The 25,941-nt window shown below is 44.7% G+C and overlaps 1 protein-coding gene across 2 annotated transcripts in view; it reads left to right on the forward strand.

Annotated features, from left to right (window-relative positions):
* The window catches only part of EPG5 (ectopic P-granules autophagy protein 5 homolog), an 85,306-nt gene extending 60,209 nt beyond the window's left edge, over positions 1-25,097 (forward strand). Inside the window, exons 33-45 of one of the 2 annotated variants that reach the window (XM_044276301.1) lie at positions 630-837; positions 3,122-3,197; positions 4,835-4,938; positions 7,121-7,296; positions 8,125-8,310; positions 8,614-8,823; positions 17,821-17,965; positions 18,307-18,549; positions 18,644-18,670; positions 19,721-19,940; positions 20,745-20,960; positions 21,464-21,578; positions 24,025-25,097. In XM_044276301.1, the coding sequence (XP_044132236.1) occupies positions 630-837; positions 3,122-3,197; positions 4,835-4,938; positions 7,121-7,296; positions 8,125-8,310; positions 8,614-8,823; positions 17,821-17,965; positions 18,307-18,549; positions 18,644-18,670; positions 19,721-19,940; positions 20,745-20,960; positions 21,464-21,578; positions 24,025-24,207 (2,109 nt within the window). In that variant the 3' untranslated portion in view covers positions 24,208-25,097. The remainder of the gene's footprint in view (positions 1-629; positions 838-3,121; positions 3,198-4,834; positions 4,939-7,120; positions 7,297-8,124; positions 8,311-8,613; positions 8,824-17,820; positions 17,966-18,306; positions 18,550-18,643; positions 18,671-19,720; positions 19,941-20,744; positions 20,961-21,463; positions 21,579-24,024) is intronic. The other variant, XM_044276302.1, reaches the window with a different exon arrangement.
* Positions 25,098-25,941: the final 844 nt, after the last annotated feature.

The following is a 25,941-nucleotide window of genomic DNA, read 5'->3' on the forward strand; positions in this document are numbered from 1 at the left end:
GTGTTGCACGACCATTAGTAAATGTGCCCCACTTGTGTTATCAGCATGCGACATGCAGCAGAGCCCTAAAGCAGAACTGTCAATCACACTGCATCTGGCCCACTGTTATTGTAAAGGGATTGACTGGGCATATTCTACCATCCCAATCTGACATCGAGCCTGCACAGACGCAACGGTACGCTGGACAAGACAGTTGACGAGGCACCCGCCTAAAGGCCAGCGGGTATCGTGCACGTGTTGTCATGCTTAATGCCCCCAGCATGCAGTTGTCTTTCCATGCCCGATGTCTTATCAGACGGGTTGGTTTCCCTTGACAACCCCTTTAAGACTATTTTCTCAGCATTGTATTGCATGCAGAAATCACCCTGGTCTTCAAAAGCAGGTAGTAACATCATTACCTACGATCATTAGGGGACAGATCACACAGGTTGATGCAGATCGTATGTTGTCACCCATTGCACGTATGGTCAAAACATGGTAAAGTACCAGAAGAAGAATCGGGCATGTTGAAATCTATCATGCCTGATCCTGCTTTGTCCCAACATCTGCTGTCAGGGTAGAATCAAAGAACATCTACACAGTAGATTTTCTTACTTCGATGTAAAATTGTCTTTGCTGTTTCTTTACAGGTTCTGGAGACTATTAAGTGGCTTTCGGAATTTTTCAGCAAGTTGCGTCTATCTAAACCAGACTTTCAGAGCTTCGGTTTGCTGTCAAAATGGAGTCCGTACATCCCTGAGGTGAAGACCTTCCTGGAGTATCTAGTGAAGAGTCACATCGACTTTGAGGTGCTCAGCATCAAACAAGAATTAATGGGAAGTCCCACAGTTCATGCAGGTAATACACAAGCTGGATGAGTAGCCTTTTTTGCTTGGTGCGCGGGCATCAAGCTGGGTTTGTATGGCACCAAGTAACAGATGTACAATATATACAGATGCAGTAAAGCCGTCATATAGTTCAGCTTTTGCCAGTAGTGTACTCAATAAGATAGAAGTGGATTTCCATATAAGACATTTTTCCTGGTGTTGCACATGACGTTCATCTGCAGTGTTGCTTTTTCTGTTTGAATCATTAAAGGAAAGTTAGGTGAAGGTTCCATTTAATAAGATTCCTTAAAGGGATTGTCCACCAAGGACAGCTCCCTTTCCTAAGGCTGCTCCACTAATGGTGGACTGGCTGCAAGGAATCAGCTGGTATCACAGAGGTAAGTTGTGGACATTAAAGTGTCCTCCAATGCTAGAGCCAGTATTTGCAGTCACTCTGGTTAAAGAGGTTCTTCAGGAATTAAGAAAGAAAAAAATACTTTATTATAAATGTATTCCCAAATACCTTTCATTAGTTATAATGTCTTGTTTGGTTTAAGGAGCAATCATCAGGAGAAATAAAATGGCCACCACCCTATTAGTACACATAAAACCTGTCCTAATCACACAGCAGGACAAGTTACTTCAGAGCACTGAGCTAAAGGTCTGCCTCATCCTCCTCTCTGCTCTGCTTGTCAGGGAATATGATCTTGAATACAGCTGATAAGATCTTCAGCTGCCTCTAAGTAGGAATGGAGTTCATGAGGAGACATGATGTACAGAGAGGAGGTGGGGATGTGGCTGAGCAGCAGCTCTTGTATGCAGTCTCCATTACCACAGCTCCACATTACCACAGTCTGTCCTGTCCGTCCTCTCTGCACATCATGTGTCCTCGTGAACTCCATTCCTAAAGAGATTCAGCTGAAGATCTTATCAGTTGTATCCAGGATCGTAATCCCTGACAAGTAGAGCAGAGAGGAGGATGAGGCAGCTCTTTAGCTCAGTGTTGTGAAGTAACTTGTCCTCCTGTGTGGTTAGGACAGGTTTTGTGTGTACTAATATATAGGACGGCAGCCATTTTATTTTTCCTAATGATTGCTGCCTAGACAAACGAGCCATTATAACTAATGAAAGGTATTTGGGAATATATTTATAATAAAGTAATATTTAAGTATTTTCATTTTCTTAATTCCCGGAGAACCCCTTTAAGAGAATGAAATCTTTAGCAGAGACCAAGGGGCAGCCTACAGAAATGACTGAATCTGCATGGGTTTGTACAAATATCCTACACGGGAACACGGCAGCAGACACAGTGGTTCACATGTACTAAACACAAAAAAGTGCGTCAGATTTGTGTAAAAAGTTTGCAGTTTCTCTGGTCACTTATCATATTTGAAGGCAAAGAGAACAGAGGACTTGGTCTCCAAGGGGAAGTAGTTTAGGTAAAATGTATTAAATGGAACAAATTTGAATGCAATTCTACACGTGCTCATAGCAGCCATTATGTGATTTTCTGACTGGTGTAGAATCCCAAATGCGCCAGGTTTTTTAAGAGCTGGTTGTCTTTTCATAAATTTAGCCCACATCACCCTGACTAGCTCTTTTAGTTAGACTGGTGTAAAGCTGGCCATACACTTGACATAACTGCGGCCAATAGTAATCTCTCCTGATCCCCAACGTACATGCATGCTCAGCCAGATAGGAGAGGGGAGAAAGCCGCACCTGCAGCGACTTATTTTTCCTGACAGCAAAAGGGTCGAGCATGTTGAAATCCAGATGCCCGATCCTTCACTCTCTGTACCTCTGCCATCTACGGAGAGTCAGGAGATGAGGGGACAATGGCGAGAAGTACATGATTAGTGACCTGCAGAGTCTTTCTTCTCTGAAGTATTATTTATGTTTTAGTGCTCTGTATTCACCATCATACAGATTATTAGGTTCAGATCCTTTTGTATATGTGGTAAAGTTACTGGCCCAGATTTACTATCCCTATAGATGGTGTAACCTTAGACCGGCCGTCTAGATCTATCACAGGGGTCAGGCCGGAGGATACATGCGGTGCCGGGACAGACACTGTTCTCTGACTCTGTACCAGATATTGGTCGGCTTAGCTTGTGACATACGTTTGCATCTCAATTGTGGTGCAAAGCCAAATGGGACACTGTGGGCCCACCCCGTTCTGCTACGCCCCGTCCCCTTGAGCATGATGGGAAAAGTGTAGATTGTAGAATCCCTAGATGCTCCAAATTGCTCTGTGATTTTTGGTGCAGATACATTAGTATTAACTAACCAAACTCTTGTCCTGTTCTCCTCCTCAGTGCTGAAGTCTCTACATTCAGAAGTCACAGAGCTCTTCAAGCCCTGGATAATGGTCCTAGATAAGGATGATAACAGGTAGGATATCAACAACGACACTGCATTCTTCACCTGAAATAAAAGCGTAAGGGTGGGTTCACACTAGCGTTATGCCATTCGATTATAGGTTCCATTTAGAACGGAATTCGTGGACGGAATGCAAAACGGAAGCCTTTAAGAGACATTCCGTTTTGATCCGTCATAATAGAAGTCTGGGCAAGCATAACGGATCCGTCTGGTTTCCGTTATGCAGGATGGATCAAAACGGAAGGCCTCTTAAAGGCTTCCGTTTTGCATTTCGTCCAGCAATTCAGTTCTAAACGGAACCTTTAACGAAATGCCATAACGCTAGTGCGAATCCACCCTAACATTTCTTACAGTTAGGGTCCATTCACACGTCCGCAATTCTATTCCGCATTTTGCGGAACTGAAATTGCGGACCCATTCATTTCTATGGGGCCGCACGATGTGCTGGCCTGATCCGGAAATGCAGACCCGCACTCCCGGATCCGCAATTCTGTTCCCGGAAAAAAATAGAACATGTCCTATTGTTGTCTGCAATTGTGGACAAGATTAGGCATATTCTTTCATAGAGATGGCGATGTGCAGTCTGCAAAATGCGGAACGCACATTGCCGGTGTCTGTGTTTTGGGTCAGTTCACACGGCTGATTTCTAAAATACACCTGTAAGAATCCAAGCTGATTTTTCTGCCTCAGAATTAGGCACGTTTTTTGATGTGTATTTTTCTGTTTCCCATTAATTACAATGAGAAAATCTGCACTGATTCTGCCCCATGGTAGGGCATGCTGCTGCTTTTTTACACGTGCTGACTCTCATTGAAATGAATGAGAGGCAATTTACAGGCGTAGTACGCGTCAAAATACGCCCAAAAACAGTCTTGTGAACTGACCCTTAAGATTACAAACGACTTCCATCATAATGAAGAATTTTCAAGCAATGTACGTACTCTCAGCCTTGTGTATAAAGTGACCCTTTACCCCCTACCCCCCCCCCCCCCCCCCCCATCCAAATGGGCTTATTGTTCATTTGTGCAAAAAAATGAATCGGTGTTCATTCTAGAAGCCGCTATAAACATAGGCGTATTTCGGCAAAACCCGTAGTTTTTGGCAGCACCCGCTAACGCTCTCATTTGAATGGTATGAATCTTTCAACAGCGGAGGCTGGCTGCAGGTATCAATTAAAACGTAGGGATTCCCAGAAAAGCCGTCTAAGCCTAGGTGGCATTCCTTGTTAGCAGCATGGCCAGGGTTCATGTGAAGCTGATACACCCTATAGTCAATGCTGTGCACCATGGGATGAAGATAAAAGGGCTTCCTGGGCAATGAAGGGTCTAGCTGACCAGACAAGATGGAGAATCAGTTTCTCAGTCTTGCCAGGGCCACTGAAATTCCAAAGAATGTTGGGGAATCTGTAGTGCAGCATGTGTACGGTGGCGTGTGAAACTTCTTGCTCAGGAGCCCACCACGGGATTCACATGTTCCTCTGTGGGTCTGAACTCGTAAAGAGGCTTCCAGAAAATCATTGTAATTAAATGTATGAAAGATTTTTTATATTTTCTGTATCCGTTCAAAATCTCTGCTGGCAGTCGTGGAATGAAAAATGTGTGATATTGTCTGCTCTGTACAGTCAGCATGTTCTCTGTCCTTTTCCTCAGTAATCAGCGTTGCTATCCCTGGCTGGAAAGTGACACCCGCACCGCGGTCATATTGGTCCAGCTATTCTTTGACTGTATTTTGACGCTGCATCACAAGTTTCAGGGTGAGTGCAGGGGTTCTAACATGTGAGGACAGTGATTTTCTTGAATTACATGATTTAGCGGTTTATGGTCATGTTTCCATCAGTTTCATAGGCTTTGAATGGAGGGGCAGTGCACATGCTCGATTGCCGCTCCTTTCCTACATGTGCCATGAGGAGGAGCAGTGAACTCTGAACCCCTATTCTAGTGATTGTTGGGGAGACCTCAAGCAATAATGCATTAGGTGATGGTTTACTAGCCAGTGGCGTTGGACGTGGACACCAAGGGGGCATGAACGTAGTACAGAACAGCATGTTGCATAAATGTTAACATGGCAAGACTGGCTGGAGGTACAACTTTGCAGGGGTAACTGTGAACGAGGGAAGATTACACGTCCACATGGAGCATATTCGTCCCTCCGACAGTAGAGACATCTTCCTACAATGTGCCAAGGAGAGCGAAAAGAAGAAATGGCATCTCGATGGAGCTGAAATGTCAGCCAGCTCGCTTTGTCCACAATTATGGAAAGGAGCGTTAATATGAAAACTCTAGGATAAATCATAGACAATGAACAACACCATAAGGTCATATAATGTCCCCCCTAATGCCCGAGCCCCTCATACTGGTCATACTTACCCCACTCCCTGGCACCTGCATCACTTCTGATGCCGGCAAAGTGGGGGGTTGGTATCAGCCAATAGCGCCCGTAATGCAACGAAACCGACTCGCCCCACCCCCACCCCCGGCCAGCTGTTTTGATCCGTGCGACAAGGAGATGCAGTATCCGGCATCAGAGGCGACACGGGTACTGGGGAGCGGGGCAAGTAAGTATGAGGGGCCCAGGCATTAGGGAGGACATTATAGGTGTTGGATAAGGGAATCCTTCACCAGGATCTTGGACTATTATCTGCAGGAATACATGAGGAGTACTACAGATAAAACTATTTTTTATTTTCCTTCTGTCGTTTCTCCGCATTTAAAGTTGCGCGGAAACACCTTGTCAGGACTGCTGTGCATGCGCATAGGAGTCCTCTCTATTATTATAGCACATCAGCGCAGCTTTGAGTGCTAGGTGGTGATCTGGACTCCTTATGTGCAGCACTACTCGTGTATTACTGCAGGTAATAGTCTACAATCGAATTGACAGATTCCCTTTAAAGAGCATCTCTAAGCAGGGTCGACCCTATTAATCCATGCATAGTGCCTGGTAGAGTTGATCTTGCTGAGTAAAATTTCTCATTCATGTTCCTTTGTTGAGCCATGTCTGAAAAAAAAAAACTTTTAATTAGGCTCCATTCACACGTCCGTGGTGTGTTGCGGACCGGCAATAGGAAATGTTCTATCTTTTGCGGAGCTGCGGACCCGAAGATCGGGGTCGCGCTCCGCAATTGCGGATGCGGACAGCACACTGAGTGCTGTCCGCATCCATTCCGTCTCCATAGAGAATGAATGGGTCCGCACTGCGGACCCATTTGCGGACGTGTGAATGGAGCCTTAATTTGTAAATGATGTTTTTGGAGCACCGATAGGTGGGACCGAGCCCCTTGGAGCACTTCTGTGCAATTGTGTCGCTGTCAAGCCCTGTTAGTCAAAGCAGCCAGGTGGAGGCAGAGCTTGGGTGCAACAACAGCAATGGTGATGCCCTTTTTGCGCCAAAAGCCCAATTTACATATTAAGAAAAAGTATCATAATTCGGGAACAGAGCCTCAGATCAGCAAACGAAAAACTGCATTTTAATGAGACAAATCATAACTGTGTCTATGCAAACAGCTGGATCAGAAGGTCGCTGGGGACAGATCCCCTTTAAGGCATAGGTTATTTTGCTGACGATGCGCAGTATAACCTTTTTAAGATCCTTGAGAACCTCAGTAGAACATTGGACGGCCAATGAAGTCATTATGTAGGGACTTGGACAAGATTTTCTGGCTTCTGAAGCAATGTTTGGGGGAACATCCATCACATCCTATAGTTTGGTATAAATCATCTCGATGCCACCAACCCCCAGTTTAGGCACAGGTCGGGCTTTACAAATGGCAAATGACTAAATTTCCATTGTTTCCTGTGTTATATCGCTATGAAATATCTTGAAGAAGACCTCTCATCTTAAATGTTCCAGCTTATTAAAATTTATAGGGTGTAAAGGTCTAGTAATTAGTAACCGTACATTACCTGCATTTTACAAACTGTCTTTTTATCTCCTTGCAGATCACCTTCTGCCTGGACAGCGGGGGGCGCTGTGGTTACATCTAATGCACTATTGCGAGTCCTGCACTGCACCCATGCACCCAGAGTACATTCTGTATACTTATCACACAGAGTACAATAAGCTGCCCTGGAAGGACATGTATCCTGACCAGACGCTAATGGAAGAGTTTTTCAAGGTGAGATTTTTCTTGTGATCTTTGGGAAGACTACATATACCCATCGCTCTGTCCTATCCTCGCGCTGTCTCCCCGTTCATCTAATCGGCGGGGGTGCCGGACCCCTGCCGATCTGATATCAATGACCTATCCTGAGGATAGGTCATCAATATTAAAAAGCCCGGACAACCCCTTTAAGTTGGCGGTACCCTCTTAGGGTTTGGAAGTATCCCTGCATTTCTTTTAGGCGATCTTCATGCCCGATCCTGCACTGCTGAGAGCAAAGCAATTATAGAAAAGCTTACGTAAAATAAGAAGAGTTTTAAAATGTTTTATTAATAAAGGGGGGAAAAATGTTTCCCATTATCATTTGCTCTGCAATGGAGTGGTGGTCACACATGGGCCGTCCATTTTTATGATTGCTGGGGATCCCAGAGGTTGGACCCCCAGCAATCGATCGCTGGGTAGGGGATATGTTTTGTTACTGGAAAAAAAAAAAAAAACTTAAAGAATTCAGCACCAGTTCGGACAGCTTATGCTCTAAAGCAGGGGTCAGCAACCTTTGGCACTCCAGCTGTGGTTAAACTACAACTCCCAGCATGCTCCAGTTATTTATGTGGGAATTCAGAGAATAGATGAGCAGGTCTGCATGCTGGAAGTTGTAGTTTCTCTACAGCTGGAGTTAGCCCATCTCCACAGGTAGCTGAGGCCGCCTCTTGCAGCTGCTTAGGTCACGCAGACAGGGTTTGACCAGTTTGGACTGAATTAACGGAAATTTAAATCGGGCTTCCAGTTGGGGATACGCATATTGATCATGGATGACCTGCACTAATTGTTCTTTTCCACTAGGTGGAGCGAGGGAGCCCAAAGAGCTGTTTTCTGTTTCTGGGGGGTGTATTATGTGATGTAAACTGGATGAACGTCCTGGCCGATGCCTGGGGTCCCATTCCTCGGCCAGAAACTCATCGCATGCTGGTTTGCCTCTTGTATATGTTGGTATTTCTCACCAAAGAGGAGCAGCTCATAAATGAACCGGTACGTTGCATCAAGACTTGTTACTCCAGTGGTAGAATTAAAAGAAAGATGTCATGAATGGGGAGGGGGTCTTCACTCTCTGAGCGGGTTTTTTTTTGTTTTTTTTCCTGGTCTTTTGCTATGGGCAATGGGGGAGGGCTCCTGCTGCAGCCAGTTGCCTTACACCTATCTCCTGGGCACTTGTAGAATAATGATTCATGTATTTCTCACAATTTTGATGGAATGAGAGTATATCAAGAGTGAGATAGTTGTGTTTTTTGGTGTATTTTCTGAACTGATTTCTCAATGCCTGTAATTCTACAGGGGGCCCCTCTAATTAACCTCTTGGGGCAGGCTGGCACATTGTCCTGGCACTTGGTGGATGCTGTATCTTACCAAAATGTCATAGGGTATTTCAGCAGCCATTACCCTCCCTCTGTAATCCTGAGCACCCACCTGGCGGATGAGTTACTCCTGAAGCTTCTTCGTGTCTCTGCGGGACTTTCCTCTTTTCCAGAATGCAGCATTTACTCTGTAAGTATAAAAGGTCATTGCAGAGATCAAGTGTAGAATAAAGGCTCATGCACACGACCGTTGCCTTTTGCATTCCGCAAATTACGGATCCGCAAAACATGGATGCTGGCCGTGTGCAAAATGCAAAACAAATGTCCGGCCCATAATAGAACTGTCCTATCCTTGACCATAAAACGGATAAGAATAGGACATGGACATACGGATGTGGACAGCACACTGTGAATGGGTCTGCATTGGATGCGGACAAAAAATACGTTCGTGTGCATGGGCTCTAAGTCATGTCTCTTTTGGGAAGTGATGGGGACCCATCGAGCCATTATGGATGTTGCTGTGTTATATGATAATATTTATATACAAATTTAAATCTTACTGAAATGCACCTTTTTTTTTTTTTTTTAAATCAGATAATTCTTATTTGACATATTTTGAAAATCACAAAAATACCAAGAAAGAAAATAGCCTGCACAGTATAGATGCAACAGTTGATAATAATAGAATCATAGCATTACATGATCGGCCAAAGAATTACTTCCATGAGTATGCAATATGTCAGCAGGCAAGTCATAAGATACACATAGGATCAAGTAATCTAGTTACACAGTATACCATGTACAAACCACATTTCCATCCATTATAATTAAATGAACATAGGACCAACCCACTCCCCCCCCCCCCATTTACCCGAGCGATGGAACGGATCCAGAACTCCAACATCGGTTATCTTATTAATATATCCTAAGCATAGCCATTAGTGTACTCTCCTATCTGTTTAACATCCCTCTTTACAGAAATGCACCTTTAAGTTAGCAGAGCTCTTATTTCACATGACTAGATTTAGCATTCATTTAAAATAATTGTGACTCAGACTTATCCAGTTCACAACATAAATAGCTCATGATGAGTTTAGTCTCCCCTATGTCTCATGTGTGTCCCTAATGCATAAGAATAGTAAACACAGTGATGTCACAAAACAGGGATAATAAATACAGTGATGTCACAGTACAGAGATAATAAACACAGTGATGTCACAGTACATGTTTAATAAATACAGTGATGTCACAGTACAGGGATAATAAACACAGTGATGTCACAGTACAGAGATAATAAACACAGTGATGTCACAGTACAGGTTTAAAAAATACAGTGATGTCACAGTACAGGGATAATAAACACAGTGATGTCACAGTGCAGGGATAATGTACACAGTGATGTCACAGTACAGGTATAATAAATACAGTGATGTCACAGTACAGGGATAATATGCACAGTGATGTCACAGTACAGGGATAATATGCACAGTGATGTCACAGTACAGTGATAATAAACACAGTGATGTCACAGTACAGGTAAAATAAACACAGTAATGTCACAGTACAGGTATAATAAACACAGTGATGTCACAGTACAGGGATAATAACCACGGTGATGTCACAGTACAGGGATAATAACCACGGTGATGTCACAGTAAAGGGATAATAAACACAGTGATGTCACAGTACAGGGATAATAAACATAGTGATGTCACAGTACAGGGATAATAACCACAGTGATGTCACAGTACAGAGATAATATGCACAGTGATGTCACAGTACAGGGATAATAAACACAGTGATGTCACAGTACAGGGATAATATGCACAGTGATGTCACAGTACAGGGATAATAAACACAGTGATGTCACAGTACAGAGATAACAAACACAGTGATGTCACAGTACAGAGATAATAAACACAGTGATGTCACAGTACAGATATAATAAACACAGTGATGTCACAGTACAGAGATAATAATAGGATTTTTTGTGCTTACCTGTAAAATCCTTACCTCGCTGAGTTTAGTGGAGGACACAGAAGACAATGGGTATAGCTGCTGCCACTAGGAGGCGACACTAAGCGAAAAAAGTGTTAGCTCCTCCTCTCAGCTATACCCCTCCTGCAGACACTGAGATAATCAGTTTGTGCAAAAATAGTAGGAGCGGCTAAGAGAAGCCAACAGAAAACAATAAAAAGGAAGAAAACCGGAGATGGGTCCTCATCAAGAACCAGAAGGACCTATCTAGGAGAACCAGTAATGTACATACAGGGTGGGAGCTGTGTCCCCCAATGAACTCAGCAAGAAAAGGATTTTACAAGTAAGCACAAAAAATCCTATTTTCTCACTCGTATCATTGGGGGACACAGAAGACCATGGGACGTTAAAGAGCAGTACCATGTGGAGGGAACAAGAACAGAACAAATCCAAGGCCGGTCATAAGGCCCCGCACAAAAATGCGGGGGAAAGACACACCAGGAACCCTGAAAAGGAACAGGAAGACCCATTCCCTGGAAGGCCAGCCAGAGAGCGGCTGAATACGCAGAGGCTCCGGCTGGGCAGAAGAAAGAACAGCCCAGGGAATATAAGTCACAGTTTAGCAGACTTCAGAAGAAGTGGAGAGCACACAGAATATCCACAAGATGGACAAGAATAAAGTCACCAGAAGCAACAGAGCAATTGCGGAAGATACAGGAGAGAAATATGTAGCCTGGAGTGATGCCCATGGATCAAAACCCCAGGAAAAGAAAAAAAAAAAACTCAGTGGAATACTGATTGGAAGAAGATGAACTGAAAATGACATCTGGATATCAAGGGCCAAATAACTGCAGATGTGACAAAATTTGCCCCCCATGGGGGAAGAAGTAGGGATGCCTGAGGCAAAAGCCCCACACACCATACCGGACTGCCAGAAGAGAAGAACACTCCAGCAGGACCATGACTAACAAGTCAGGGTTAGAGAACCTGGAAATCAGGCGTGAGAATGGCCCACAAGAAAAAAAATCTTGAGGGAGTGAAAAAACCCAAAGGGAACAAGGCAGTGGAACCGACCCAAAACTGCCCAACAAATTGGTGAGTAACCTGACAGGGAAAGAGTATCCTCTAGGATCAAAAACGTCCACTTCAGACCTACGGCCAAGTGGGTTTCTTCATAAGAATGTTTCCCCCGGAAAACGCCAATGTGGTAAACTGAGGCATGTAGAGGAGGACCTTAATTTCCAGAACAAGAGAGGAGAGAAGCCGTCTGATACTCTATGGAAGGCTGCCTGAACTGGCAGACCTAATCGGAAGCTGCAGACAGGAACCAGAGATAGGAAAAATACTGCGCCAGGAATGGAGTGTGGACCCCGAATGCCACAAAGCTCCAGAAAAAAAAACTGGTAACAGAACCAACACCACCCGCGCAGGCACCCCACAGCAGAAAGGGGGCATACGAGAACCCAATGGCTATGAACACTGGCCGAGCAGGCAGTAACAGTATGTGGGGGACCGCAACTACTCGCCCTGTGGAAGGGGAGAAGTAGAAGCAGCCGATGCGGCTTAGTAGAAAACCAGCACTTAGAGGTGACAACAAGGGCAGTACGACCACTCGACCCAGTGAGGGGAGCCATGTAGACAACTCACATATGCAAACTGAATAAGTGCATACCCAAACGCCACACAAAAGGAACGCTGATGCTGTCACCATAGTAGATTGTAAAGGCAATGCGGTACATGTAAAGAGAACAAGGCGCTAAGCCAGCGTTATAGAAATCGGTAGGTTATACCAGGTACAGAAAACATACTAATGCCCAGCAGAAGTGAGCAAACCCCTCAGCCACAGTGTGTCATGGCAGAACATAAGCAAAGTGCCCCCTGTGGAAGAAGGAAATGTAGACCCAATCACAATTACAACTAGCGAGATGGGACCATGCCTAGAAGGAGGAATGCTGTGTAGATACCGCCGGAATGCCAGGGCTGATACTCTACATGGAGAAAGAGGATGTGGAGAAAACCATAAATGTAGTGTCCCCCCCCCCCCCCCCCCATGCATCATGTAAGCCGCAGTTGAAGGATGAACACAAAAATTCCCCCTGGGAAGGGTTCACGAAGTAGTAGCCACGGAACCGGAGTAGCCAGAATATCTATGGGCATCGCAAAAACGGCCTCACAGGGGGGAGGCAATAGCAACAACTATGGCTATAGCCACCAAGAATTAGTGCCAGCGCAACACTCTACCTGAGAAGGAAGAAAACTGGCAATCGGAGCAGACGTTCCACCTACAGGAGTGTGGACGCCGGGCGTGCCAATGACAATCAGCCAAATGAGATTGCCCCTCACAGGGACTCAAGGCACAGGGAAAGGTATGAGGAATACCAATGGCCTGTTAGAGCTACAGGCCAACCTGGAAGACTAAGACTACCTGAGGAATGGGGTAGTGTGAAGTAGTCACAGTATCCAGGAGTAGTGCCAAAATACCACCTATGACGGGGGATAAGGCGATTGTAGGTACCATGTCTAGCCAATAGGCCACCCGTGGAACGGGATGCCATGCAACAAGGAACAAATGAGAGTAGTCGTGGTAGACAATGTTGAAGCAATTACTCTACCCAAGAAAGACAGATAATGTAATAGAAGGAACAGTTTCCAGTGGTGGTGGAATTACTGCGCTGACGGAAAGAGAAGAGCCAAAAAGATGTACAGGGTCCACTGGTAGTGCAAGCATTACTGGAAGTGCAATTACTCCGCCTAAGGAAGGAGGGCAATGCTACAGGCCGTACAGAACCCAGTGGGGGTACAATTACTCCTCCTACGGAAAGATGGTAATCGCACGGGCTGTGCAGTATCCAGTGGTAGTGCTATTACGCTGCCTATGGAAGGAGGATAATGCAATGGGCTGTACAGTATCCCGTGTTAGAGCAAGTACAGCGCCTAGGAAGGAGGGTAGCTGTACAGGCTGTATGGCATCCAGTGCAAGGGCAATTACTCCGCCTATGAAGGAGGGTAATGGTACAGAATGTACGGGGTCCAGTGGTGAGCGCACATATTCCGCCTAAGGAGGGAAGGGAATGTGACAGGAGTCACGGAATTCAGTGGTGGTGTAACTACTCCGCCTATAGAAGGAGGGTTAGCTACAGGGAGTATTTTTTTACATACAGCTCAATTCTAACAAAACAGAGCTAGGGGAACTGAACCCACATCCGTCTGTACTAATGACCAGCACTGTAAGCCTCAACAGAGAGCCCAGTAAGCACTTTCCTCAGCACAGTAGTACTGAGGCAAGGAAGAGGTTAAGCAGAAGGCAAGCGGAGCTTATTGGGCAGCTGGTGGGGCGAAGGGATGGGCGCAAAATTTTTGCACTCTGAAAATGCAGATCCTGCCCCTGAAACACACTGGGAGATGCGGCCTAGTAGGCCTCAGAGCCGGGGCCTCGAGTATAGGCGTGGCCGACCAGAAGAACTTCCGGTTGGGGTGGTGATGTAGGGATGAAGCGGAGTGCACTGGGAAACAAGGAGGCTGGGAGCGGGCATACCGATGCCCTGAGTAGAAAAGCGGCGGCCGCCCAAGAAGACATCAGACTGCCGGGATTGGCTCGCAGGGCGTGGATGGGGCCGGGGACCAGAGTTGGGACCAAGGCAGTGAGTCACCAGATACAGGGTCTAGGAGAAAAAACATATATTCCTGTGTTCACTTAGAAAACACAGGAGAAGGGGGGTTCAGGCACAGGGAGGGGCAGCAGGGGTGGTAGGTAATATACTTACCCAGACGGTTTCTGCCCACCCTGATTCCAGCAGTGTCACCTTCCTCAGTTTGCTGCCCCTTGGGGAGCGTGGCTACACCGGTAACAGGTGGGACTTCCAGAAGTAGTAGCCAAGGTGACACTGTAGCTGGCGGGTAACAGTGGATTTGAGATCCATTGTTCCTCCTTGTCTTCCAGAGCTGGGGAACGAACAGCAGGCTTGAGGACCTGCTGGTCTCCCCCCTCAAGTGTGGGAAAAATAGGTGGTGAGAGCCCACCTGCAGCCCGAACCTGAAAAATAAAACAAAAAGGAAAAAAGTTTGGCAGACCTGCAGAAAAAAAGTCTGCTCCCTACAGACACTAAGTCAAAACTGATTAGCTCAGTGTCTGCAGGAGGGGTATAGCTGAGAGGAGGAGCTAACACTTTTTTTGCTTAGTGTCGCCTCCTAGTGACAGCAGCTATACCCATGGTCTTCCGTCTCCCCTAATGATACGAGCGAGAAAAACACAGTGATGTCATAGTACAGGGATAATAAACACAGTGATGTCACAGTACAAGGATAATAAACCTAGTGATGTCACAGTACAGAGATAATAAACACAGTGATGTCACAGTACAGGATAATAAACATAGTGATGTCACAGTACAGGGATAATAAACACAGTGATGTCACAGTACAGGGATAATAAACACAGTGATGTCACAGTACAGGGACAATAAACACAGCAATGTCACAGTACAGAGATAATGAACACAGTGATGTCACAGTACAGGGATAATAAACATAGTGATGTCACAGTACAGAGATAATAAACACAGTGATGTCACAGTACAGAGATAATAAACACAGTGATGTCACAGTACAGGGATAATAAACACAGTGATGTCACAGTACAGGGATAATAAACACAGTGATGTCACAGTACAGAGGTAACAAACAGTGATGTCACAGTACAGGGCTAATGACCACAGTGATGTCACAGTACAGAGATAATAAATACAGTGATGTCACAGTACAGAGATAATAAACACAGTGATGTCGCAGTACAGAGGTAACAAACACTGATGTCACAGTACAGGGATAAACACAGTGGTGTCACAGTACATGGATAATAAACACTGTGATGTCACAGTACAGGGCTAATAAACACATTGATGTCACAGTACAGGGATAATAAATACAGTGATGTCACAGTACAGGGTTAATAAACACAGTGATGTCACAGTACAGAGGTAACAAACAGTGATGTCACAGTACAGGGCTAATAAACACAGTGATGTCACAGTACAGAGATAATAAACACATTGATGTCATAGTACCAGGATAATAAACATGGCCAGCACCCTGGCATCTGCTTCTTTCTTCTCAAGTCTCACCATTTCAAGGGGTTCCAGGGGAATCACCAAGCAGCTCAGGAGCAGCAGTCCGAGCCCTCACCGATACAAACGCTTCACTGTGTTGTGCCAGCAGTAGCACAACTACATTTGGTGAGTGTGTCTCATTCTACTGTGGGCCCTTGTGATTTTACGGGCTACACTATGGATGTCACAGTACAGAGATAATAAACACAGTGATGTCACAGTGCAGAGATAATGAACACAGCGATGTCACAGTACAGGGATAATAACCACAGTGATGTCACAGTACAGGGATAATAACCACAGTGATGTCACAGTACAGGGATAATAAACACTGTGATGTCACAGTACAGAGATAATGAACACAGCGATGTCACAGTACAGGGATAATAAATACAGTGATGTCACAGTACAGGATAATAAACACAGCTGATGTCACAGTACAGAGATAATGAACACAGCGATGTCACAGTACAGGGATAATAAACACAGTGATGTCACAGTACAGGGAAAATAAACACAGTGATGTCACAGTACAGGGATAATAAACACTGTGATGTAACAGTACAGGGATAATAAATACAGTGATGTCACAGTACAGAGATAATAAAACAGTGATGTCATTGTACAGGGATAATAAACACAGTGAAGTCACAGTGCAGAGATAATAAACACAGTGATGTCACAGTACAGGGATAATAAACAGTGATGTCACAGTACAGAGATAATGAACACAGCAATGTCACAGTACAGGGATAATAAACACAGTGATGTCACAGTACAGGGAAAATAAACACAGTGATGTCACAGTACAGGGATAATAAACACAGTGATGTCACAGTACAGAGATAATAAACACAGTGATGTCACAGTACAGGGATAATAAACACAGTGATGTCACTGTACAGAGATAATGAACACAGCGATGTCACAGTACAGGGATAATAAATACAGTGATGTCACAGTACAGAGATAATAAACATAGTGATGTCACAGTACAGGGATAATAAATACAGTGATGTCACAGTACAGAGATAATAAAACAGTGATGTCACAGTACAGGGATACTATATACATACTTGTAAGTATAGATATACTTCCGTACACATTATAAAGTTGAAAATGCCCCATCTAACAATAATTGTATTATGCCATGTCTCAGAGTATTGGGGATAGGCTCGAGTCACACGTAGTCTGGTGCAGTATTTTGAGTCTTTGCCAGAAATGGATTAAACAAGAATGGGATACATAAATGAAGGACTTATACTTCTCCTTCCTGCTGGATCCTAACATAGTACATAAGGCCGAAAAAAGACATTTGTCCATCCAGTTCGGCCTGTCATCCTGCAAGTTGATCCAGAGGAAGGCAAAAAACCCTGTGAGGTAGAAGCCAATTTTCCTCACTTTAGGGGAATAAAAATTCCTTCCCGACTCCAATCAGGCAATCAGAATAACTCCCTGGATCAACGACCTCTCTAGTAGCTATAGCCTGTAATATTATTACGCTCCAGAAATACATCCAGGCCCCTCTTGAATTCCTTTATTGTACTCACCATCACCACCTCCTCAGGCACAGAGTTCCATAGTCTCACTGCTCTTACCGTAAAGAATCCTCTTCTATGTTTGTGTACAAACCTTCTTTCCTCCAGACGCAGAGGATGTCCCCTCGTCACAGTCACCGTCCTGGGAATGAATAGAAGATGGGATAGATCTCTGTACTGACCCCTGATATATTTATACATATTAATTAGATCTCCCCTCAGTCGTCTTTTTTCTAAAGTGAATAACCCTAATTTTGATAATCTTCTGGTTTTGGCTCAAAAACGGTATGTGATTCTAGCCTTAAATGGGTAACCCCTATAATGACACCCCCCCCCCCCCCCCAAATGTGTGGCCGCCGCTGCATCTCCCTATCGCTCAGCTCAAAATATCCGTTGACGAATGGGAGCAGCCAATAGCAGGCCGCGATGGAGGGGGGGGGCGGAGCCTCCTTAGCATCTCTTTAAGAACTGTTCCTTTAAGTGAAATTCATCATTGTTTTTTTTTTTTTTTTTCACATGCTTCAGTTTCTCCAGACCTCATTTTTAATTTTCATCTTTGTTTTCCAGGACGTGACTCCTAAATGCCGCATCTACATTCAGCAGATCGTCCAGTTTATGGGATCTTTGGAACAGAATGGTAAAATCAGCATTCCTGCTCTGGAGCAAGAGCTGTCCAAACTGCTGGACGATATTGTCGTTTTCATCCCTCCAGGTGAGAGACCTGATAGGCCGCGTAACACCTCTAGTGTGAACTGTAGTCCAGTACATCAGAAGCACTTGGGCTCACTTCTATCACATACTAAGGCTCTTAATCCTGTGTTAGTGGCTGATTTCAGCTCTGAAGCCTGTGATTGCAGCTTTAGACTATAATACAGGCTGTAAATCCAGATCACTACAAGGACAGAGCAGCATCAGAAAGCCATTTGATCCTCCCAGGGCTTAGTACATGTCTGTAGTGCGCATTACCAACATCTATGATGGCTTTGCTGTCCACATGCCTGTACTGTATATATGGGACCACTTCTGCTCTGTGACTCACTTGCTGTTTTCCAGATCTGGAGGTCCAGAAGCGTCACATGGCTTTGAGCAGTTTGTTCATGGAGCTTCTGATGGTCATGAACAACGCGAGTGTGACCACAGCCGAGTCCCTGCGTGGAGCCCTGCTCAAGTGGATTGATAGCAAAGTGCAAGGCATGTTGGTCATGCCCCTCTTAACAGCAGCTTGCCAGAGCTTGGCCTCCATCAAACACATGGCAGAGGCGACGGAAGCGTGTATACTGGCATACTTCAAAGATGGTAAGCTCCTGCGGTCCTGGCGTAGACTACATGGCAATAGTTGTTGATGCAGCCACCTTGTTTTCTTCTCTTTTTTTATGGGGATCACTTGTAGCTGCCGTCCACTGTCCACTGTCACAAGGTGATGTATGACCCTGGTGGCATCGGTCTGAGTCACTCCAGGGAACCTAATCTGTATTCTCTGCATTGGAATATGCAAACTGGAAAGGCCATCTGTCAGCAGATCTGTACCTATGAAACTGACTGACCTGTTACTTGTACGCTTGGCATGCTGAAGGCATCTATGTTGGTCCCATGTGTATGTGTAGTGGCGACACCCTGTTAATCCTAGAGGCTCATTTACATATATTAAAACATCATTTTTGTCAGCAATGCGGGCACATATGAACATGGGGTCAACACAGACGCCTTCAGCTGCCAAGCGCACATGTAACAGGTCAGCCGGTGTCATAGGTACAAAACTGCTGACAGATGCCCTTTAAAGGGGTTGTACCTATTAGTGAATTCTGAGTTATTAGAGGAGGTTCTCTCTTGTCCAGAGTGGAGAGATGTCCAGTACTTAACCCATTTAAAATGGCCATTATGATCAACATTTAATGTTTAATTTGTAGGACCCCCGCCGTTTCCCAAGTGAAGGGGCAGCAGCAGCCACATGAGCCCCGTTCCCCCTTCATTCGTTGTGAATTGGTTACATCATCTGTCTGTCATCTATATAACAATTTTACATAGAAAGTTGCAGAACTTTGTATGTCGTTTGTATTACTGATCTTGGACTAATCCCGATTTACAGCTTGGTTTCTGCTTCACAGCTGCATTCACTATTCTACAGGCTTAACATTTCCTAGCATCCCTGCTTGTTCAGTATCACAGAGCTTGTATTTTGGCAAATGTCATCTTTATTTTGGGCACTGTGCAGATGTCAAGTTCCTTGACTGTTTCCAGTGAGGACCAGCAGAATTGTGAATGCAGCTCTGGACCGTAACACAGGCTGTAACCCAGGACTAGTACAAGGACTCAACTTTCACTGAGTATGCCTGCATTTAACATATAGTATGGTGTCTAAAGGTGAACATATGCTGTAAGTCAGCTGAGATCTTAACACCCTGAACTCATGAAATTTTACAGAAGTCTATAATTTCATGCATACAATGTCTTTGCTTTTTCTTCTCAGAGTCTCTGCACTCACAGAACCCAGGCTGGGGACCGATCCTGGCATCCTTGCAGGTGCCTGAACTTACTACTGAGGAGTTTCTCCAAGAATGCCTTGTCCTAGGCAGTTACCTGACCCTTCACGTATATGTTCTGCAATGTCTGAACCAAGAACAGACCCTCACCAACGAGCTGCGGATGCTGGTAAAAATTTCCAAGTGGATTGAACAGGCACAACCAAGGTAAAAGCCTTCTATTATGCCACCAGCATTCTCTAGACAATCTGATCCCTATGTAGCTACGTGTTTGGATCCCTCCTGCTGCAAGAATATTAAAAGTATTAAAGGGGTTGTCCAGGTTCAGAGCTGAACCCAGACATACCCCCATTTTCACTCAGGCAGCCCCCCTGATATGAGCTCTCCATGGGATAAGCTAGGTGATGAGTGTTTATAAGGTCAGAGAGCAGAGATAAGGAGCCCGTCAGCTCCCCAACTGATGGAAAAGAGAGAAAATTCAGATCCCTCTATTAGAGCTTCTCAGCTCTGTACAGAAAAAAGGGCTCGATATTTGTAATAAAGACCAATTTAAAAAATGATTTATAGCCTAAATGAGTACAATGCAATAATACAAAAAAACTGCCCCTAAACGGGGTCTAACTTCTGTGATCTCCACCAATCCTGAGAACATAGTTGCAGGGAACTGGAATATTGCTCCATTTATGTAATTAAAACCTATAGACCTGGGAGTGGGGCTAGCTCTGTGGTCAGAGAACAAGAGGACACTGAGGTTTGTAATGGGCTCCCATCTGAGACATTTATGGCGTGCCAACGGGATATTCATAAATGTCTGATAGGTCAGGTCTCCCCTTCGGGGCCCACACAGGCAAGGTGGCTGGCAGTGGCCACATCCAACCACAGATTGGTAGTCAGGCATTTTACAGGTTAGTAGAGTCTAGTTATTAATATTTACTGCTTCATTAGATGCCATGTCTATATGTATATTTTATATACAATTAAATTTTTCTCTTTTATTTACTTTGTTTTTAGCTCTGTCAGTGAAGAATCCAAACTCTTCTTGTGGTTCCATAAGGTTCTGCAGTTGTCTCTGATTCAGGTGGAGCAGAATGACAGCGAAGTCACCGAGAACGTTCTGCGGATCCTGCTTTTAGTCCAGACCCGCCTCTGCCTCCTGGGTGAAGAAAGAATGTCTACTGGGATCCTGGGGGCTATCGGCCTTGGAAGGAAGTCTCCACTCTCTGCCAGGTTGGAGTGGCCCCTTCCTTTCCTCCCAGCAACTTGTAGTTCCCCTTTCCGTGCCTGAAGACATCTGCAAATCTCACCAAAAATCATAGCTTAATCCAATAAAAAAAGGGAGGGAGGAGGGGATGCAGCTGAAATGTATTATTTTATTGCATCTGTGAGATTGGATGCTGTGGGAGGGGAGAAAGAGCAGCAGTAAGAAGACCTATGATTGACTAAGGAGCTGAGCACTAGCATCAAATAAAGAAAAGTCTGATCACACATCACAGTTTGGAGAATCAGAGGCAAAAGTCCCCCCAAAAAACCAAATATATACAAATATTTTTTATGTAGCCTTGAGAATTTCTAGGATGTGGGTGTTGTAGGCCAACTGGCTTCCTTCGATATTGGTCCCAGAGTGTGCCTGAGATAGGGCGATTAGGTTGTGAGCTCCCCCAAAATTCTAGTTTTGCAGTTTCGCCCCGTTGTGTGATGCATAATATGATGACGTTTTATGTTTATTTCAGGTTCAGGATTATCTCTCGCAGTTTGGCCGCCTTCATTTTAGCCCAGATCCCCTCTGAAAACCAAGTGCGCCTTAAGGCAGGGTCTGGCCTTCATCTGTCACCAAGAGCTCAACAGGTAAGTTTATAAAACATAAAACCTCAGCGCAGATGTTCTCAATTATGTCACAATGTGGGAATGTTTCTGTGCGTCCTCTTTGTACTACTCCTCAGGCTTTAGAGCTGAAATCTCCACTATGACCTCAGTTCTAGAATGGGACATCTTCACACTAGCTACAGGCCAATAATTTCATGCCTCCTGCGTTATAGCTGCTTAGCTAAGCTTTTAGGGGCTTGTGACAACTAGCTTGCTGACAGTTTCCAATGACAAGCAGCAGAATTGTGAATGGCCCTCTGAAGTATAATACAAGTATAATGGAACTCCGGATAAGTTTTTTTCCATATAGATGTATTGCTTCCATTGTTCTCTCGTCTCTGAGCTCATTGACCGGTTTCCACAACCGCACATCCATGTTTGGACCCTTCTGGTGAATTTGCTGCAGATTTTATGGGTTTCAGTATGAGGAAGTAGATGAGATTTTACAAATCTCACTCACATGCTGTAAACATTTCCCGCACACAGAAAAATGTGTATTCTCATTCTATTGCAGATTTGTTGTGGATTTTCACAGCAGATTTTACAATTTTCAGTGAAGCAGGGGTGAAATGTGGATTTTGCTGTGGATTTGAAGCAAAATCCACAGCAGGATCTGGTCTGGACATAGCCTTAAAGGGGTTTTGCCACCATTAAATGTGATGTTAATATAATTCAGCATGAAAAACTGGTAATTTAGGGATTTACTTTCTGTTCCAAAAATATTTCATTTGTAAGAAGTTCTCCTTCCTTCATTATAATGCGCCCCCTAGTGTTTAATCTGTAGTTATGTGCATGTCCACCTAATATGGTGGTATCACATGCTCAGTTCCATCCTTCACTTGCCACCAGCCATATCTGTTGTTAGAAACTCTGACAGTTACAGAGAGCTGCAGCAGTAAGGTCACACCCCCAGAGCTGTGATACAGAGAGAGCTGCATCAGAAAGGACACATGCCCTGAGCTGTGAAAGGGAGAGAGCTGCAGCAGAAACTACACATCCCCTGAGTTGTGATAGGGAGGGAGCTGCAGCAGAAAGGGTACACCCACTGAGCTATGATAGAGAGAGCTGCAGCATAAGGACATGCCCTCTGAGCTGTGATAGAGAGAGAGCTGCAGCATAAGGACATGCCCTCTGAGCTGTGATGGAGAGAGAGATGCAGCATAAGGACATGCCCTCTGAGCTGTGATAGGGAGAGAGCTGCAGCAGAAAGGACTTTTCCTCTGAGCTGTGATAGGGAGAGAGCTGCAGCATAAGGACATGCCCTCTGAGCTGTGATAGAGAGAGAGATGCAGCATAAGGACATGCCCTCTGAGCTGTGATAGGGAGAGAGCTGCAGCATAAGGACATGCCCTCTGAGCTGTGATAGAGAGAGAGATGCAGCATAAGGAAATGCCCTTTGAGCTGGGATAGGGAGAGAGCTGCAGCAGACAGGACTTTTCCTCTGAGCTGTGATAGGTAGTGAGCTGCAGCAGAGAAGACCACCACCACGCTGTGACATGGAGAGAGCTACAGAAGAAAGGACACACCCCCAAGCTGTGATAGGGAGAGGCAGTAGAACAGACACTGTGATAGGGAGAAAGCTGTCAGCCTGAAGAGAATCTAGCAGGACAATTGCAGCAATGAATGTGCGGATCTCTGGATCCAAGTGAGGTACAGGGCTGGTTCTAGCTTTGTTAGAAAGAGATTGTTAGGTACCTGTATGAGGGGGGAGTCAAAAATTATCCGCACTCTGGCTGTAGAATTTATTTTAATCATCTTTCATAAAAGACAAATACATCATTTTTTACACAATCTCCTCAGTCCCTACTGTGAAGGTTGAAACAAGTTACATGAGTTCATTTGTGAGTGCAATGCAAGTAAAAATGGCTGCCCCATATGTGATTTGCATGAAAGAAGAGCAACGTGCAATGGTTCGTTTTTCGTGGTCTGAGGGTGTCTAGTGCTGATATTCATAGTCCATGTCAGCCATGAAGAAGGAGCCAGACCCCCGTCCAATGACAGCTTTGAGCGTGCACGTGAACTGATACTGTTGGATAGACGAGTGACTGAGGATTGTGTGACCCTACGAGGATGAAGATTCACGTCTAATGTAGAGGTGAAGACAGCGGGGCATTCGTGGCTCCCAGCTCAGCCTAACAGGGGAATACGAAAGCTTGTTGACAGATGGACAAAGTGTATTGAAAAGCAGGAAGATTATGCCGTAAAATGATGTATTTGTCTTTTCTCAAAGCTGATTAAAATAAATTTGGATAATTTTTGACTCCCCCCTCATACTATATGGTGTCTGATCTTTATTTTTTACATCAGTCTTCGGATAACTCCTTCCAATCTCTTAGTACTACATTAGCGGAGTTTTACAGCAGATTGGTAAAATATCCACCTCAATAGTAAAAGTACCCCGCAGGTAACATGTATTTCTATATTCTAGGCGTTAAGTGCTGTGGAGTCCTTGACCTCAAGCAAACAGTACGTGGAGTATCAGGAGCAGATCTCGCAGGCGGTCCAGTTTATCCGGTACCCGGGGCACGGTCTTCAGGATGGGAACACACTGCTCGCCCTTCTTATCAACTCACTGTACCCAGAAGTGCATTATCTGAATATTATCCGATAACCTGGGAAGATCTCACATCTGGGACATTCTTTTTTTTTATTTTTTTATGCTTTCCCCCCCAGCCTGTTTTTGTGACCACTTACCCTTCATATTTCATGTCTGAAAAACAAAAATGATGTATTAATGTTTATCTGTGTGAAAAATAGGGAAGGGAAAAGCAATGGTACCCAGATGTCTAATCTGTGGGGTCGGTGGGGGAGGGGGGGATTGTAAGATGAATGGGGGAGTCCTGTGGGTGCTTTATAACACTCATCAGCTCAGGCTTCTGATAGGATATTGTGCACAATAGTCAAAATTACTTACTGCCTTAAAGGGGCTCTCCACCCAAATGCATTAAAAAAATAAATAGATTAATAATGCAGGCCGAGATAAGGATGACCAGGCGGCATTCTCCCCCTCCTCCATTGTCAGCACAGATTTGAGCTTGATAGCTGAATTATGTGCGGCAGAGGGGAATGTTTACCCGCCAGTTGCGGACAGAGTTGCCCTTTAATGGTGCATATAGAGTTCTTTATTATTACTTGATGAGAGTTTTTACTATCCCCTAGATGTAGAAGGACAGTGCCAAAAAATCAGCAGTGATCTGCCGTGCCTGAAGGACATACATGAGATGTAATAATCTAGTACATGTACATGGTATATACGTTGATCTTGAATAATCTCAGGCGGGAGAAGCTCCTTTCTTTGTATGGGAATATTCACATCTCAAGTGTACATTTGTATCTTTTATTGGATAGTTTGGAACATGGACTAAGGGCCTTGGATCAGCAGCTGAAGGGTTAATTGCCAAACAAGAAATGTATATGTGTATGTATATGTGTCTAGTGGAAGTGACGTATCTCCTGATGTACATGTGAGTTATTTATAAAAGGGCTTTCGTTATTATGTGACCCGCTTCTTAGCTATTGTTTGTTGGGAACACAATCTGTACAAAAGTGGAGTCACTGTGTACATACATTACATTACTGATCCTGAGTTACATCCTGTATTATACTCCAGAGCTGCACTCACTATTCTGCTGGTGGAGTCACTGTGTACATACATTCCTTATCCTGTACTGATCCAAAGTTACATCCTGTATTATACTCCAGAGCTGCACTCACTATTCTGCTGGTGGAGTCACTGTGTACATACATTACATTACTGATCCTGAGTTACATCCTGTATTATACTCCAGAGCTGCACTCACTATTCTGCTGGTGGAGTCACTGTGTACATACATTACATTACTGATCCTGTACTAATAGGACCAGGTGTGATAACATTTGCTCTGGCTGTCCCTGTAAAAGTACAGAGGGCTCAGCAGTTGCAGAGAGAGCAGATCCTCTAGGTGTAATGGTGACGCCCCCGTTGCTCCTAAAGGCTCATTTGCATATATTAAAACATAATTTTTCTCAGCAATGCAGAAACAATTGAACATGGGACCAACACATATGCTTTCAGCTGCCAAGTGCATATGCAACAGGTCAGCCAGTTTCCGGCATTGCCGGATTCAGCAGATCACTGACGAATCCCTATTGACTATGATGGGATCCGGTGGTGATCTGACCGCTTTCCGGCATAAATGCTGCATGCACTGGTTTCTGTCCGGCCCACAGCTGGCATTTATGCTGGATCAGGCTGACGGAGATGTGAACGCAGCCTAATACATCATGGTTATCACGTTCGTGTTGCACAGAGCTTACTCCGGTGATATGTGTTCTCACAAGTGTTGTACTTCCACCAGGCGCTACA

This window comes from Bufo gargarizans, chromosome 1, assembly GCF_014858855.1.
Source record: "Bufo gargarizans isolate SCDJY-AF-19 chromosome 1, ASM1485885v1, whole genome shotgun sequence".
Lineage (NCBI taxonomy): Eukaryota > Metazoa > Chordata > Amphibia > Anura > Bufonidae > Bufo > Bufo gargarizans.